This window comes from Doryrhamphus excisus, chromosome 6 (genome assembly GCF_030265055.1).
Source record: "Doryrhamphus excisus isolate RoL2022-K1 chromosome 6, RoL_Dexc_1.0, whole genome shotgun sequence".
Taxonomy (NCBI): domain Eukaryota; kingdom Metazoa; phylum Chordata; class Actinopteri; order Syngnathiformes; family Syngnathidae; genus Doryrhamphus; species Doryrhamphus excisus.
This window is the reverse complement of record NC_080471.1, coordinates 19,020,504-19,032,878: the sequence shown is the minus strand read 5'-3', so window position 1 is coordinate 19,032,878 and position 12,375 is coordinate 19,020,504. Positions and strand designations below refer to the sequence as shown.

Here is a 12,375-nt window from a genome sequence, read left to right as displayed (position 1 = left end):
TTATTTGCAATCAAAAGTCGTCCATGTGTGCTGGACTATTCCACAAACTAGAGCGCTCACGGCATTTCATTAGTAGTAGTAGTAGTAGTAGAAGTAACTATTGCCGTATTAGGAACCCATCTGTTCCACATCTACCTGTTGACTACCCGCAGCAGTCTTCCCTTTGTTGAGGGGCTTTTTACTAGTATTAATGTCCTTGTCCTTGGAGAGAAGGGAAGGGTCAGGTTCTTCAGGGGTAGAGGATTGCTGAGCGAACAGAAAAACCAAAAACTGACTGACAAGTAACAAATGATGTACACACACGTACAAGACTGGCAACTGAAATATGAACGTGAGATGAGTGCTGAAAACAGATATGACTCTCAGGGTAACGGACAGTATTTGGATTAAAAGTAACCATTGGAAATGCTCAGAATTAGTTTTAAGCATGTGTTGACACAGACGTACCTTCTTGGTGGCTAATCCCCCTTTGACCTTTTTAGGTTCAGGTTTACTATCCAAACACTCCTCAACGGATGGCTGAGTCCTGGAGGCTGGAGAAAATGGGACATTTGTCAAACTAAACATAAAAACTGTCAATTCACAATGTTAATCAATGCTAGTAGTGTTTTATAGGACTATGAACTTTGCATCCAATAACCATATTTTTTTTAAAAATTAAATAAAACTTAAGTAAAAATACTAATTGACAAAGCTGGAGTTTATATAACGAAATGACAGTATCTAATACTGTTATCACTCTTAAATTTAATTAATATTTTGCAAAATAATAATTTTGCAAGGTTGCATGGCGGTCAAGTGGTTAGCGCGCAGACCTCACAGCTAGGAGACAAGGGTTCAATTCCACCCTCGACCATCTCTGTGTGGAGTTTGCATGTTCTCCCCGTGCATGCGTGGGTTTTCTCCAAGTACTCCGGTTTCCTCCCACATTCCAAAAACATGCTAGGTTAATCGGTGACTCCAAATCGGTGAATCCACATTTAAATTGTAAACTACAAATTACTCCAACAGTGTGACTTTGTTTTTTTTGTCATTATTTAAAGTCAAAATCTGAATTCAACAGTTAGAATAATAAAAATAATTTTAAAAATACTAAGCGTTGGCGCAAACATTCTTGGAGCCTTTGTTCATTAAACAACCACACACAAATTGTGAGGAAAAAAGTGAAATTATCAAAAATGTACAGGGATGCAAATGCTAAATCATGGATATGACGATCTACTTTGTACAGTTTTATGGTCAGAGAGTAGTACAAACCTGAAGCAGATCTACTTGTGTCGCCTTTTGCTCCTCCACTTTTGGCAGGAGCAGCAGGTTTAGCTGGCATCACTGCCCTGGCCTTTTCTAAAATGGCTACCACTTGGTCCTTAGAAGCCGGCTACGAGGACACGAGCATCATTAACTATTGTAGAAAGAACTGTGATATATCCAGAGTAACACACAGTTGAACCAATTCATACCTTGACTTTGCCAGCAGCTTTGTTCATTTTGTCATAGCCAAGATGCATCATAAACATCGGGACGGCGTCCTGAGCTTTCTTCCTCACATCGCCGTTTCTATCTTCCAGGCAGGCATACAGATGGGGGACGCATAACATCAGATCCCCGGGTACAGTCCTCAGGGTGGGTAGCTTCTCAGCCAGCCAGCCTAATATCTTTAAGAAGAAGGTCTCATTTTAGAACATTGTATTATATTACACATAACCATTGAAATGTTTTTGATTAGGAATTTGTGCGTCTTTGTACCTCTTGTCGCTGGAAGGGATTCTCTCTCTTTAACTCCTCTGATAGCTCCTCACCTTCGAGCCATTCCTTCATCCCAGTCTGCTCCACCCAGGACTGCAGTGTGGCCATGGCAGCTGCCCTCACATTTGGCTATGGAGGAATAGTATTGTTAAAGGACACCTATTATGCTTTTTCCACTTTTCTGACCTATAAACGTTTTTAGAATGTTGTATTATATTGGGTTTTTTTGTTTGTTTTTTTCTCTTTTGTCTTTTTCTTTCTTTTCTTCTTTTCTATCCCCTTCTTTTTTTTCTCTTTTCTTTTATTGTTTCTTTTTCTCTATTGCATGGAAAACCTCTATCTATTCAAATTTAGTGTTTCCTCGCTACAACGCGGTTTACTTTTTCGCTGATTTTGCAGTGCTTTTATTTATTTATATATATATATATATATTTATTATATATATATTTATAGTCTTTGGAGAAGCCACGTGGCGTCTTAGCATTTTAGCGTCTTAGCACAATTTTTTTTTTTTTTTTTAATTGTTAAGGTATGCCAAAGTTTCACGAGGTTTGCATATTTGGAAGTTTTGGAAATCCAAGGAAATCCAGCTGGAATAGGTGCGGATTGTGGTTGATGACCACAATTAAAAAAAGGTAAGACTGTCTCTGGAGAAGATAAAATGGTTACTGAAATTTGAGAGGTGTACTCACTTTTAAGAGGTACAGTATCAAGTGATAAATCATAATTTTTGCTGCTGTTGTGGTATTGTTTTTCTTAACTTTGCACCGCTGCTTATTGTGTACCTTACTGTCTCCAAGCACTGTCATGATGGGAAATCCCAGTATTTTCACATGCTGTTTAAGTCCAGGCCCCATAGCTGTGGCCAGCTGCTGCAGTATGGTCAGGCTCTGCTGGACCTGGAAAACAAAAGTAGCCGGTATCGGCTTTATACAAGCCACAGGACAAAAAAAAAACGCCAAATATAGATACAACAGGCCAGGCTAATTCTGACTAACCAAGATCTTGTTGGAATCGCCAAGTCGTCCTTTCAAGGCCAGAGGGAGCTCTCCTATGTTGGCGGTGACGAATTTAGCTTCTGAGATGATAGCTGCAACTTCATCAAGACCCATTTTCCTGATCTTCCAGTTCTTATCTTCAATTTTAGAAACCAAGTCAGAAGTGACTTTGTCACTGAAATGTTGCGGAGAAAAAAAAAAAAAAACATGTAACATGTTTATTGATAATTAACTGCTATTATGAAAATTTGACTTGTAGTCCGACAACATTACAAAAAAACTGTCTCAGACAAAAATTACGATCCCCCATATTTTTTGAGCTAACTGCGATCTAAGAGCAATTTCGGTCATTCCTAATGACACTTCCAAAGGCAGTATATATAAAGTAAAAGTGTATGATATGACAGATTTAGTAAATTCTGTTTAAAAAAAATAAAACAGGTAGTCCCATCCCAAAATCTTACCAAATATCTGTTCTGGGCAGCAAGTCCACAATGTCCTGTCCTCCTCCATCGACTTCTTCTGGCTCCTCTACAATGTCCCCTTCTTCCTCATTCCTTGTCTTCTTGGTGAATCTTGTTGGAGCTGGAGGTGACTGACCCTGCATCTGTGATGTGGAACACAAAAAGAGAAAATGCTGAATTTACCATTTATATGCATACTTTATTATATATGTAGATATGTGTTACTCTGCTTTTCTTGCAAATGTAAAAAAAAAAAAAAATTACCTTCTCTAACTCGGTATCTATTTGTGCCAGGAGAGCTGGTTTCTCATCTTCAAAAAACATGCGGAGTGGCGCTCCCATGTAGAGATGCATCACTCCTAGCAGGGCAATAGCTGCGGTCCTTACAGCTGGGTTCGTCGCTCCCAGGGCGGTCTTGACATTGTTGATAAAACCTTTCACATTGATACTGAGAACGACAAAGTATGATAAAAGGTCAACAGATTTTTTTATGGTACTTTTATTCCTCTATATGTTATGTTTAATCAGTATAACACTGACTTCATTTCTGCTGAGTGCATTGTCCTGTCAACTTCTAACCCTTTCATCAGTTATTATGCTTATTGCTGTTATGTAATATACAGTCCCTGACAAAAGTCTTGTCGCTTATCCAAGTTGTAGGAACAACAAATAATAACTTGACTTGTAGTTGCTCAATTGGAATCAGGAATGACTTATATGAAAGGCAAAGCCCTCTAGATTATGCTTTTTATATAAAAATAAAGTTTTGTACCATTCATTGAGTTTTATCATTTAATTAGGACATAAAGGTCAGATTTTGCTTGGACAAAAGTCTTGTCGCATACAAAAAAATGTAGAAATAATACATATACTTAATGTTGAATACACAAATATGCTACAATAACATTAGAACATAAAGTCATTGTACCTTGGAAAAAAGAATTAATATTGTGTATGGCTTCCATGAGCTTGGAGGACTGCATCCATACGTCTTGGCAATGACTCAAATAACTCATCTGGAATGGCCAAGAAAGCAGTCTTGCAGGACTCCCAGAGTTCATCAGGATTTTTCGGCTTCATCTTCCAAGCCTCCTCCTTCATCTTACCCCAGACATGCTCAATAATGTTCATGTCTGGCGACTGGGCTGGCCAATCCTGGAGCACCTTGACCTTCTTGGCTTTCAGGAACTTGGATGTGGAGGCTGAAGTATGAGAAGGAGCGCCATCCTACTGCAGAATTTGCCCTTTCTTGTGGTTTGGAATGTAATGGACAGCGAGAATTTCTTCATATGATGTTGCCATCAACAGCCAACAAAAAAATCGTGTTGCATTTGCCAAGGCCCACAGCTTGCAGAAAGGATGGACAGTGGAAAAGTGGCAGAAGGTTGATTTTTCTGACGAATCATCCATTGAACTGCATCCCAATCGCCGCAAATACTGCAGAAGACCTGTTGGAACCCGCACGGACCCAAGATTCACCCAGAAAACAGTCAAGTTTGGTGGAGGAAAAATCATGGTTTGGGGATACATCCAGTATGGGGGTGTGCGACAGATCTGCAGAGTGGATGGCAACATCAACAGCCTGAAATATCAAGAAATTCTCGCTGCCCATTACATTCCAAACCACAAGAAAGGGCAAATTCTGCAGTAGGATGGCGCTCCTTCTCATACTTCAGCCTCCACATCCAAGTTCCTGAAAGCCAAGAAGGTCAAGGTGCTCCAGGATTGGCCAGCCCAGTCGCCAGACATGAACATTATTGAGCATGTCTGGGGTAAGATGAAGGAGGAGGCTTGGAAGATGAAGCCGAAAAATCCTGATGAACTCTGGGAGTCCTGCAAGACTGCTTTCTTGGCCATTCCAGATGAGTTATTTGAGTCATTGCCAAGACGTATGGCTGCAGTCCTCCAAGCTCATGGAAGCCATACACAATATTAATTCTTTTTTCCAAGGTACAATGACTTTATGTTCTAATGTTATTGTAGCATATTTGTGTATTCAACATTAAGTATATGTATTATTTCTACATTTTTTTGTATGCGACAAGACTTTTGTCCAAGCAAAATCTGACCTTTATGTCCTAATTAAATGATAAAACTCAATGAATGGTACAAAACTTTATTTTGATATAAAAAGCATAATCTAGAGGGCTTTGCCTTTCATATAAGTCATTTCTGATTCCAATTGAGCAACTACAAGTCAAGTTATTATTTGTTGTTCCTACAACTTGGATAAGCGACAAGACTTTTGTCAGGGACTGTATATGACTCCAATCTTGACTCCTATTTGATCACATTGTTATACTGTTATCATTTTCTTATGTATCTAAAATTGGCAAGGACTAAGTTTGGAATACAGGATGGGGATGAAAAGGATTGGGGTAAGATTAAATAAGCTTTGCTTCTTCCTACTCCTTTTTAGACTTGTACTCTGATAAATGACATCAGTACCATTACCATTTCTGAATAAATTTCATTTTTGTTGGTCTATAAATTATACACAGACTACTTTATCTAATATGTGTGATGAAGATGCTTTATAAAAAAATATATATGTATATATATAGCCTGAATAACAAAATGTTATTACCCAGCAAAGCCAAACTCCTTCATGGCATTAGCCAACCAGTTGAGAGTCTCTGCTTGGTTCTTTGGATTTTTTTGTGCAAACGCCAATGATACAACCTGCAAAACAAAAAATGATGCATTACATGTGAAATAATGAGCCTATATGATCATATGGATCACTTTCTGGGAATTAAGTGGTTGAAAATTTAAAAATAAAACAAAAACCTGTTCAGCAGTCCAGGGTAGCGAACACGCCTCCCCGATTGCAGTCATTCCCTCCTTTGCTTTTGTTCCACATTTGATATCTCCAACCTTATCCACCAAGCCATCCAAAACCACAGAGGCTGACGTCTTTGAAAACTGGCCCCTCTGAGCAATAAGAGCCACAATGTGGAGCTTCATCTGCATGACCTTAACAGGGAATACATGCAAGAAAGATTGTTATACTGGTTACTAATATTATGACACTTTGTCCGAGAAATTGTGTGCTTTATTCTATTACATACCGCAACTCACTTCACAGGATGCAGTTGATATCAGTAAACAAGAGACGACTGTACAACTAACAATTTCAAAATATACACAGAATAAAACATCCTTGTAAAGATCCATGCAGGTTCACAGCATGTATCCTACTATATACTGTACCTGTAGTTAAGTTCAATAAAAACGTTTCTTTCAGAATCAGACCAACATGAAGTTTAACCAAGTTACCTGAAAGTTTGTCTCTTTCCAGCCTGGTTTCTTGGCCAACATCCTGACTAAGGCCTGGCATGGCATTGCCGCAGTATCCATCGTCTCAACAGCCTGGGAGAAATTATGAAATAACATCAATTAAGCATTTCTTTCAGGCTCAAACAGCCTTAAAAATGAGGCAGTAATATTATAATTTAAATCCTCAGTATTTAATATGATAAGATTTGCCTCCTTTCTGGCATATTTGAGTAATCATTGTCTTTGATTAACCTACTCCAACTATCCAATGCCAAAAATGGTTAATATTTCCTAAATGAAACAAAGACACTACCTTTTGAAATTCTTCCATACTGGCGAGTCTCTCCTTCCAGTTAGCGGAGTCCAGTTGTTGAATGCAGGATGCAGGAAGTACGCTGGCTGCCTGCTCTTCACAAACCTCAGCCTGCCATGAAAATATGTTAATTATTTCAGGGTAAAATAGAAACAGTGCGAGGTGAGACAACTGTGCAGCTCAGCTCCAATATTTGGAAAATAGTTGTAGCACAGTGACAAGTAGTCCCGACACCTAAAACACACCCACTGCCACAATAAAACAAAAGTGAAGGAGATGTGATATGCCAACATCTCAACACTCCATAGATCCACATGGAGTATTTACATTATATTTGTTCATTGTTAGTTTGAAATCGAACTCGAGTCTCCTAGCTGTGTGGCCTGCACGCTAACCACTTGTGTGCCGTGCAGCTCTACAAAAGACTGTCAGCAAAAAAAAACCCATGATATTTAAAAATGTCCATGTTTGACTGCTGTAGCAGCTGTACCATTACACCACCAGGGTTAACAGCTGAATTCATTCATTCATTCATTTTCTACCGCTTATCCTCACGAGAGTCGCAGAGGGTACTGGAGCCTATCCCAGCTGTCTTCGGGCGAGAGGCGGGATAAACCCTGGACTGGTCGCCAGCCAATCACAGGGCACATATAGACAAACAACCATTCACACTCACATTCATACCTATGGACAATTTGGAGTCGCCAATTAACCTAGCATGTTTTTGGAATGTGGGAGGAAACCGGAGTACCCAGCCGAGGGTGGAATTGAACTCGGGTCTCCTAGCCGTGAGGCCTGCGTGCTAACCACTCAACCGCTGTGCAGCCTACATTATATTTGTATAATACATTTTACATTTTTGTCACTATATTATTATTACTACAATACAACTGCTCTAGGGCTGCATTGCCATAATGGCCCTAAAATGTTATACTTACCGACAGTTCACTTTCTGTTAATTCTTTACTCTCTGTGGTCTTCTTTGGCTTCCCAGGTGCAGCAGAGGCGACTTTGCCTTTCTTCGGTGCACCAGCAGACTGCAAAACAAAAAGTTTGAGGAGTAGACTTTAAATTATTAGAACATTACCATAAAGTAGCCGCACTGCTAATTAAGAAAATATTCAGTGACTGTTGCAGATCTGTTTTCTCAAATACTTGGCATGACAGACTGTTGCAGCAAGTGTATGCATTTATTTTGGGACACCCCGGATATCACTTTTGCTATCTGTACAGAAATGAGTTAACCAAGTTGTTTTTACCTTAGAGGAGGTTGCACCTGGTGCCTTCTTGGGTGGGGCAGAAGACTTAGATGGCGCTTCAGTAGGAGGTGGTGCTTTAGCCGCTGGCTTCTTATCTACATTTCCTCCCCCTCCAGCACCTTTCTTCCCTCCTGGAAGCTCCACTTTATCAGCACACTCTTTTATCTGTCAGTATACAATCACCGGACAGCAGTTAGCAAATGACTTGATTCTCACATTCAACAACGTTTTTTTTTTACCTTGTCAAGTTTCAGTTTATCCAAATCAGCAAGGTAAGGGTTCACTGCTTTTTCGCCCACCACTTTCATGGCAGTCCCTAAAGCTTCAAATGCAGCATCACGCACCTCTGGAGCAGAGTCATTCACTTGCTGATGAAGTAGGAAAGATGAACGTAGATGAGGAAACACATTTGTAACACTGGTTCCATATCAATTATTAATAAATACCTTGATGAGCGCAGCACAAAAGGGTTTGAGAACACCCTTGGGCAGTGTGGCTTGAGTGCTGTGTCTGAAGGAGCGGGCCAAAAACAGAGAGGCTTGCTGCTTTATGGAGGGGTTTTTATTATCCATCACAGCCAGGATGTCCTCTGACAAATTCTGCCACGTAGTCTAGAAAAGAGCCATATATATATTTTTTTTTAAAATATATCAATAAATCAGTTGTCTTAAGGGAATTTCTACTGCTCTAATAGACACTTGGGTGATTAAGTGAGGGGCATAACTGTCACTCATTGAGTTGGCTGCGGACTGAATGAAGTCAATGTAAGGTGATTCAACAGGAAGAGCTTATTTTTCCCTTTCCCTATGCGGTTTAATCCAATTAGAAGACAAGAAAATATTCTAAAAGAAAAGAAGTGTGTCACAGCCATATTCATGTCCTTTAACTTAAGTGACTTATTTTGCCATGCTATCAGAGAAATACATCAACCATCAATAGGAGGCACATTTGATTAAATTAGCAATCAATGGCTAGGGAAAAAAGTTTTATGACTCTAGTGCGCACTCGGAAAATTTGATAACTGAAATTGATCAAGTAAGATTACTAAATGAGGACTCTATTTGGCATAAACATACAGTGAAAAAGATGGCGTCAATGGCATCTTGCAGGGCCTGGACAACCTGAGGCTTTTTCTCTTTGAACTTCTCCAGAATAGTTGGAACAACCTGGGAAATCAAAAAAAAGGAATCAATTTTAATGCATTGCATAATTAAGGAACACATTTACGGATAATCGACCACTGGAATGAAGAATATGAAAATAGATTCTTGGGTCGTCTGCACATTTTTATTCCCATTTATACAAAAACTTGTGATTCACTTTTATAACAATGTAGGAAGAACCATTTCCTACAATGTTGAAAGCGTCAACCAGTAAAATATATATATGTAAAGGTGAAATGAATAAATAAAATGTAAACGAAAAATAAAAAAACAACAACACTGATGTAGCTTATAGCAAGTATGTCTTGGTATACAGTAGATCCACGCTATTCTCTGGGGATCTACTGTCTATTTTTGACACTAATAAAGCATTGACTATGATGCCTGCTGCTCGTCCCTACCCCTCCAAACCCTTGTTACGGTGACATTTTTGGATCAACATTGCTTATAAAAAGGTGACTGGTATTAATAATCTAACTTATGGGACCCCATCTCGCTCCGAAACCCTTCCCGGTCTGTATAGGTACACCACTACTAATCTAATGAATGAATAAATGGAATCGCAGTCCCGGCCTAGTCTACGTTACAACCACATTTCAGTCAGCTGTGGCGCCACATGGAGGTCTGTCAAAGTAGTCAAAATATCTGCTTCAAAATAAAGATATTCTTTCAACTTACATGTCCTGCATATGTTCCAAACTTCTTCCTGAGACCGGTGGCCAGTCCAGCCAAGCATTTAGCCGCCATTGAAACCAGCATGACATTGGCATCTTTGCCCACAATCTGCAAAACATGACAGTCAGTACTGTGACATCCTCTGCTAGTGTAATACCACTCTTCCAGGTAAAAACTAATATAAGTGGCAAAAAAAAACAATATTATCCAATCTTCCGAAATAAAGCGGATTGGCAGCAGATCCTGAAAATCAAATTGGGATATCCTAATAACATTCATTCATTTTCTACCGCTTATCCTCACGAGGTCGCGGGGGTGCTGGAGCCTATCCCAGCTGTCTTCGGGCGAGAGGCGGGGTACACCCTGGACTGGTGGCCAGTCAATCACAGGGCACATATAGACAAACAACCATTCACACTCACATTCATACCTATGGACAATTTGGAGTCGCCAATTAACCTAGCATGTTTTTTTGGAATGTGGGAGGAAACCGGAGTACCCGGAGAAAACCCACGCATGCATGGGGAGAACATGCAAACTCCACAAGGGTCTGGTCTCCTAGCTGTGAGGTCTGCGCGTTAACCACTTGTCCGCCGTGCAGCCATCCCAATAACAATTACAGCTAATTTAGGTTATAAACTTGACCGGACTAAACCCTTATTACTGCCCAGCTTTTATTCAATAAAAATTGGGAGCTACAATATATCAACGGTCACAGATGACCTGTACTTGACTAAGTACCTTCTTGAGTGCTCTAACGAGATCTCCATAGTCCCCACCCTCTAATTTGGGGTTCTTTGTTAGAGCATCAATAGCCTCAAGGGCTTCTTTTCGCTCCTGCCATTTTTTGGCTTCCTACAAAAAACAAAAAAGAAAGTTAACATGTTAAAATGTTGTGTTAAAAGTTACACCAATGATGCTAAACTGTACATGTAAACAGAATGTTCTGAGACACGCTTGTCTCAATAAAAATAAGACTTTCGCATACTGTAACTTACAATTTTCTCATAGAGGTCTTTAGGCAACTTTGAGAGAATATCCACAGCTTCCAGTAGTTCATAAGGATCCACTGCGGCCACAGTTTCCTCCTCGTCTTCTCCTGCATGACATGGGTAGGAGGAGACTCAACACGAGACTCAACATGCCATCAGTCAAAAGCCCTTTGACGAACACAAAGCTAACTGTCTGTCTGTAAAGGAGGTATATCATCCTTTTTTCCATATATTAAATCCGATGTCACCTACTTTTATATACCTCTAAACATCTGGGACTTGAATTTCTTGCAGGTGTCAGTGATATATAATGAATTTACTTATAGGAACTATATAGGGTTGTCACAAGAATTAATACTAAGTCAATATCAACATGCAAATTTTACACCGATACATGCTTTTTTATTTATTTATTTTTTAAGGTATCGTCAGTATCTGTAAGGACTCTTGATATGAGCAGTACCGTCAAAGAAAGAACACCTGCTATCTTAAAAAAAAAGGCTCAAACACATAATTTTGGTTTATCAATAAGCCATGTAGTAGGAGTCGCATATGGAGGTGGATGAATGCGGTGCAATTATACATCCACAGAAACCCACATGTAAATGGTGCCGTTGAGGTTTTCAAACTAAAAGCAGCAAACACTTTGACCCTAGCGAAACACAAGCACCCTGGGTATCGAATACTGAAATTCTGACATTGTGACAAACCTAGAACTATAGTACGGTAAGTACTTTGATATAAAGTTAACAAAAAAGTACCATCGGATTGTTCTCCTTGTGCTTGTTGCTGTTGAAACTTTGCCTTCATGTCATGCTGGGAGCGCAGAAACCGGCTCTGCTTCGGTGGGGTCGAAGGAATCTTCACCCACTCCTCTTCAAGCTCCTTCAACTGCACGACAGACACGGTTAATTTAAGGCAGGGGTCTCAAACACGCGGCCCGCAGGCCAAATGTGGCCCGCAGGACACTAATTTGAGGCCCCCGCCTTGATATGAAAGTTTAATGTTAGTGCGGCCCACGCAAGTTTGATATGGATGCTGTACGGTATCATGTACCCAGAAAAAATTATTACGTTTGATTACTGTTCATGTTAAAGGTTAAATAACTTAATAGTTATCCTACCTATCCGTGTGGAAGTGGTAAGTTTTTGCCTATTTAAGTTTAAAAGGAAATAACTTGAAGGCTACCGTTTAGGTCGCTAGCTCTCTACTTTGCGAGTTAGCATGTGTCTCAAGACCCTGCAGTTGCGCAATATGTTGTAAATAAAAAGAGTATAAATGTGACTATAGTCGTGTTTTGTCATGTCTACAGGGCTCTAATAATGCTTTGTTAATTATAATCTGAAAAAAAAAGAATTTGTCTACCCACCAACTATATGTGGTTTCTTAAGTTTTTATTATTTGCCTTTTTATTATTATTATTATTATATTTATTTATTTATTACTGATTGATTTTCTTTATTCTTGATTTGTTTATTTATTTTTC

General features: G+C 39.4%; 1 protein-coding gene across 3 annotated transcripts in view; it reads right to left on the bottom strand.

Annotated features, from left to right (window-relative positions):
- ckap5 (cytoskeleton associated protein 5) overlaps nucleotides 1-12,375 on the bottom strand; it is a 32,077-nt gene that overhangs the window by 15,351 nt on the left and 4,351 nt on the right. For all 3 annotated transcript variants that reach the window (XM_058075099.1, XM_058075100.1, XM_058075101.1), the window contains exons 6-27: nucleotides 11,651-11,780; nucleotides 10,896-10,996; nucleotides 10,639-10,752; nucleotides 9,901-10,005; nucleotides 9,136-9,225; nucleotides 8,506-8,670; nucleotides 8,299-8,427; nucleotides 8,060-8,224; nucleotides 7,739-7,837; nucleotides 6,801-6,911; nucleotides 6,488-6,580; nucleotides 5,999-6,184; nucleotides 5,796-5,890; nucleotides 3,473-3,656; nucleotides 3,209-3,351; nucleotides 2,745-2,919; nucleotides 2,532-2,645; nucleotides 1,747-1,875; nucleotides 1,461-1,655; nucleotides 1,258-1,378; nucleotides 448-533; nucleotides 136-246 (exon numbers count right to left, since the gene is read on the bottom strand). In XM_058075099.1, coding sequence (XP_057931082.1) covers nucleotides 136-246; nucleotides 448-533; nucleotides 1,258-1,378; nucleotides 1,461-1,655; nucleotides 1,747-1,875; nucleotides 2,532-2,645; nucleotides 2,745-2,919; nucleotides 3,209-3,351; nucleotides 3,473-3,656; nucleotides 5,796-5,890; nucleotides 5,999-6,184; nucleotides 6,488-6,580; nucleotides 6,801-6,911; nucleotides 7,739-7,837; nucleotides 8,060-8,224; nucleotides 8,299-8,427; nucleotides 8,506-8,670; nucleotides 9,136-9,225; nucleotides 9,901-10,005; nucleotides 10,639-10,752; nucleotides 10,896-10,996; nucleotides 11,651-11,780 — 2,841 coding nt within the window. The remainder of the gene's footprint in view (nucleotides 1-135; nucleotides 247-447; nucleotides 534-1,257; nucleotides 1,379-1,460; nucleotides 1,656-1,746; nucleotides 1,876-2,531; nucleotides 2,646-2,744; nucleotides 2,920-3,208; nucleotides 3,352-3,472; nucleotides 3,657-5,795; nucleotides 5,891-5,998; nucleotides 6,185-6,487; nucleotides 6,581-6,800; nucleotides 6,912-7,738; nucleotides 7,838-8,059; nucleotides 8,225-8,298; nucleotides 8,428-8,505; nucleotides 8,671-9,135; nucleotides 9,226-9,900; nucleotides 10,006-10,638; nucleotides 10,753-10,895; nucleotides 10,997-11,650; nucleotides 11,781-12,375) is intronic.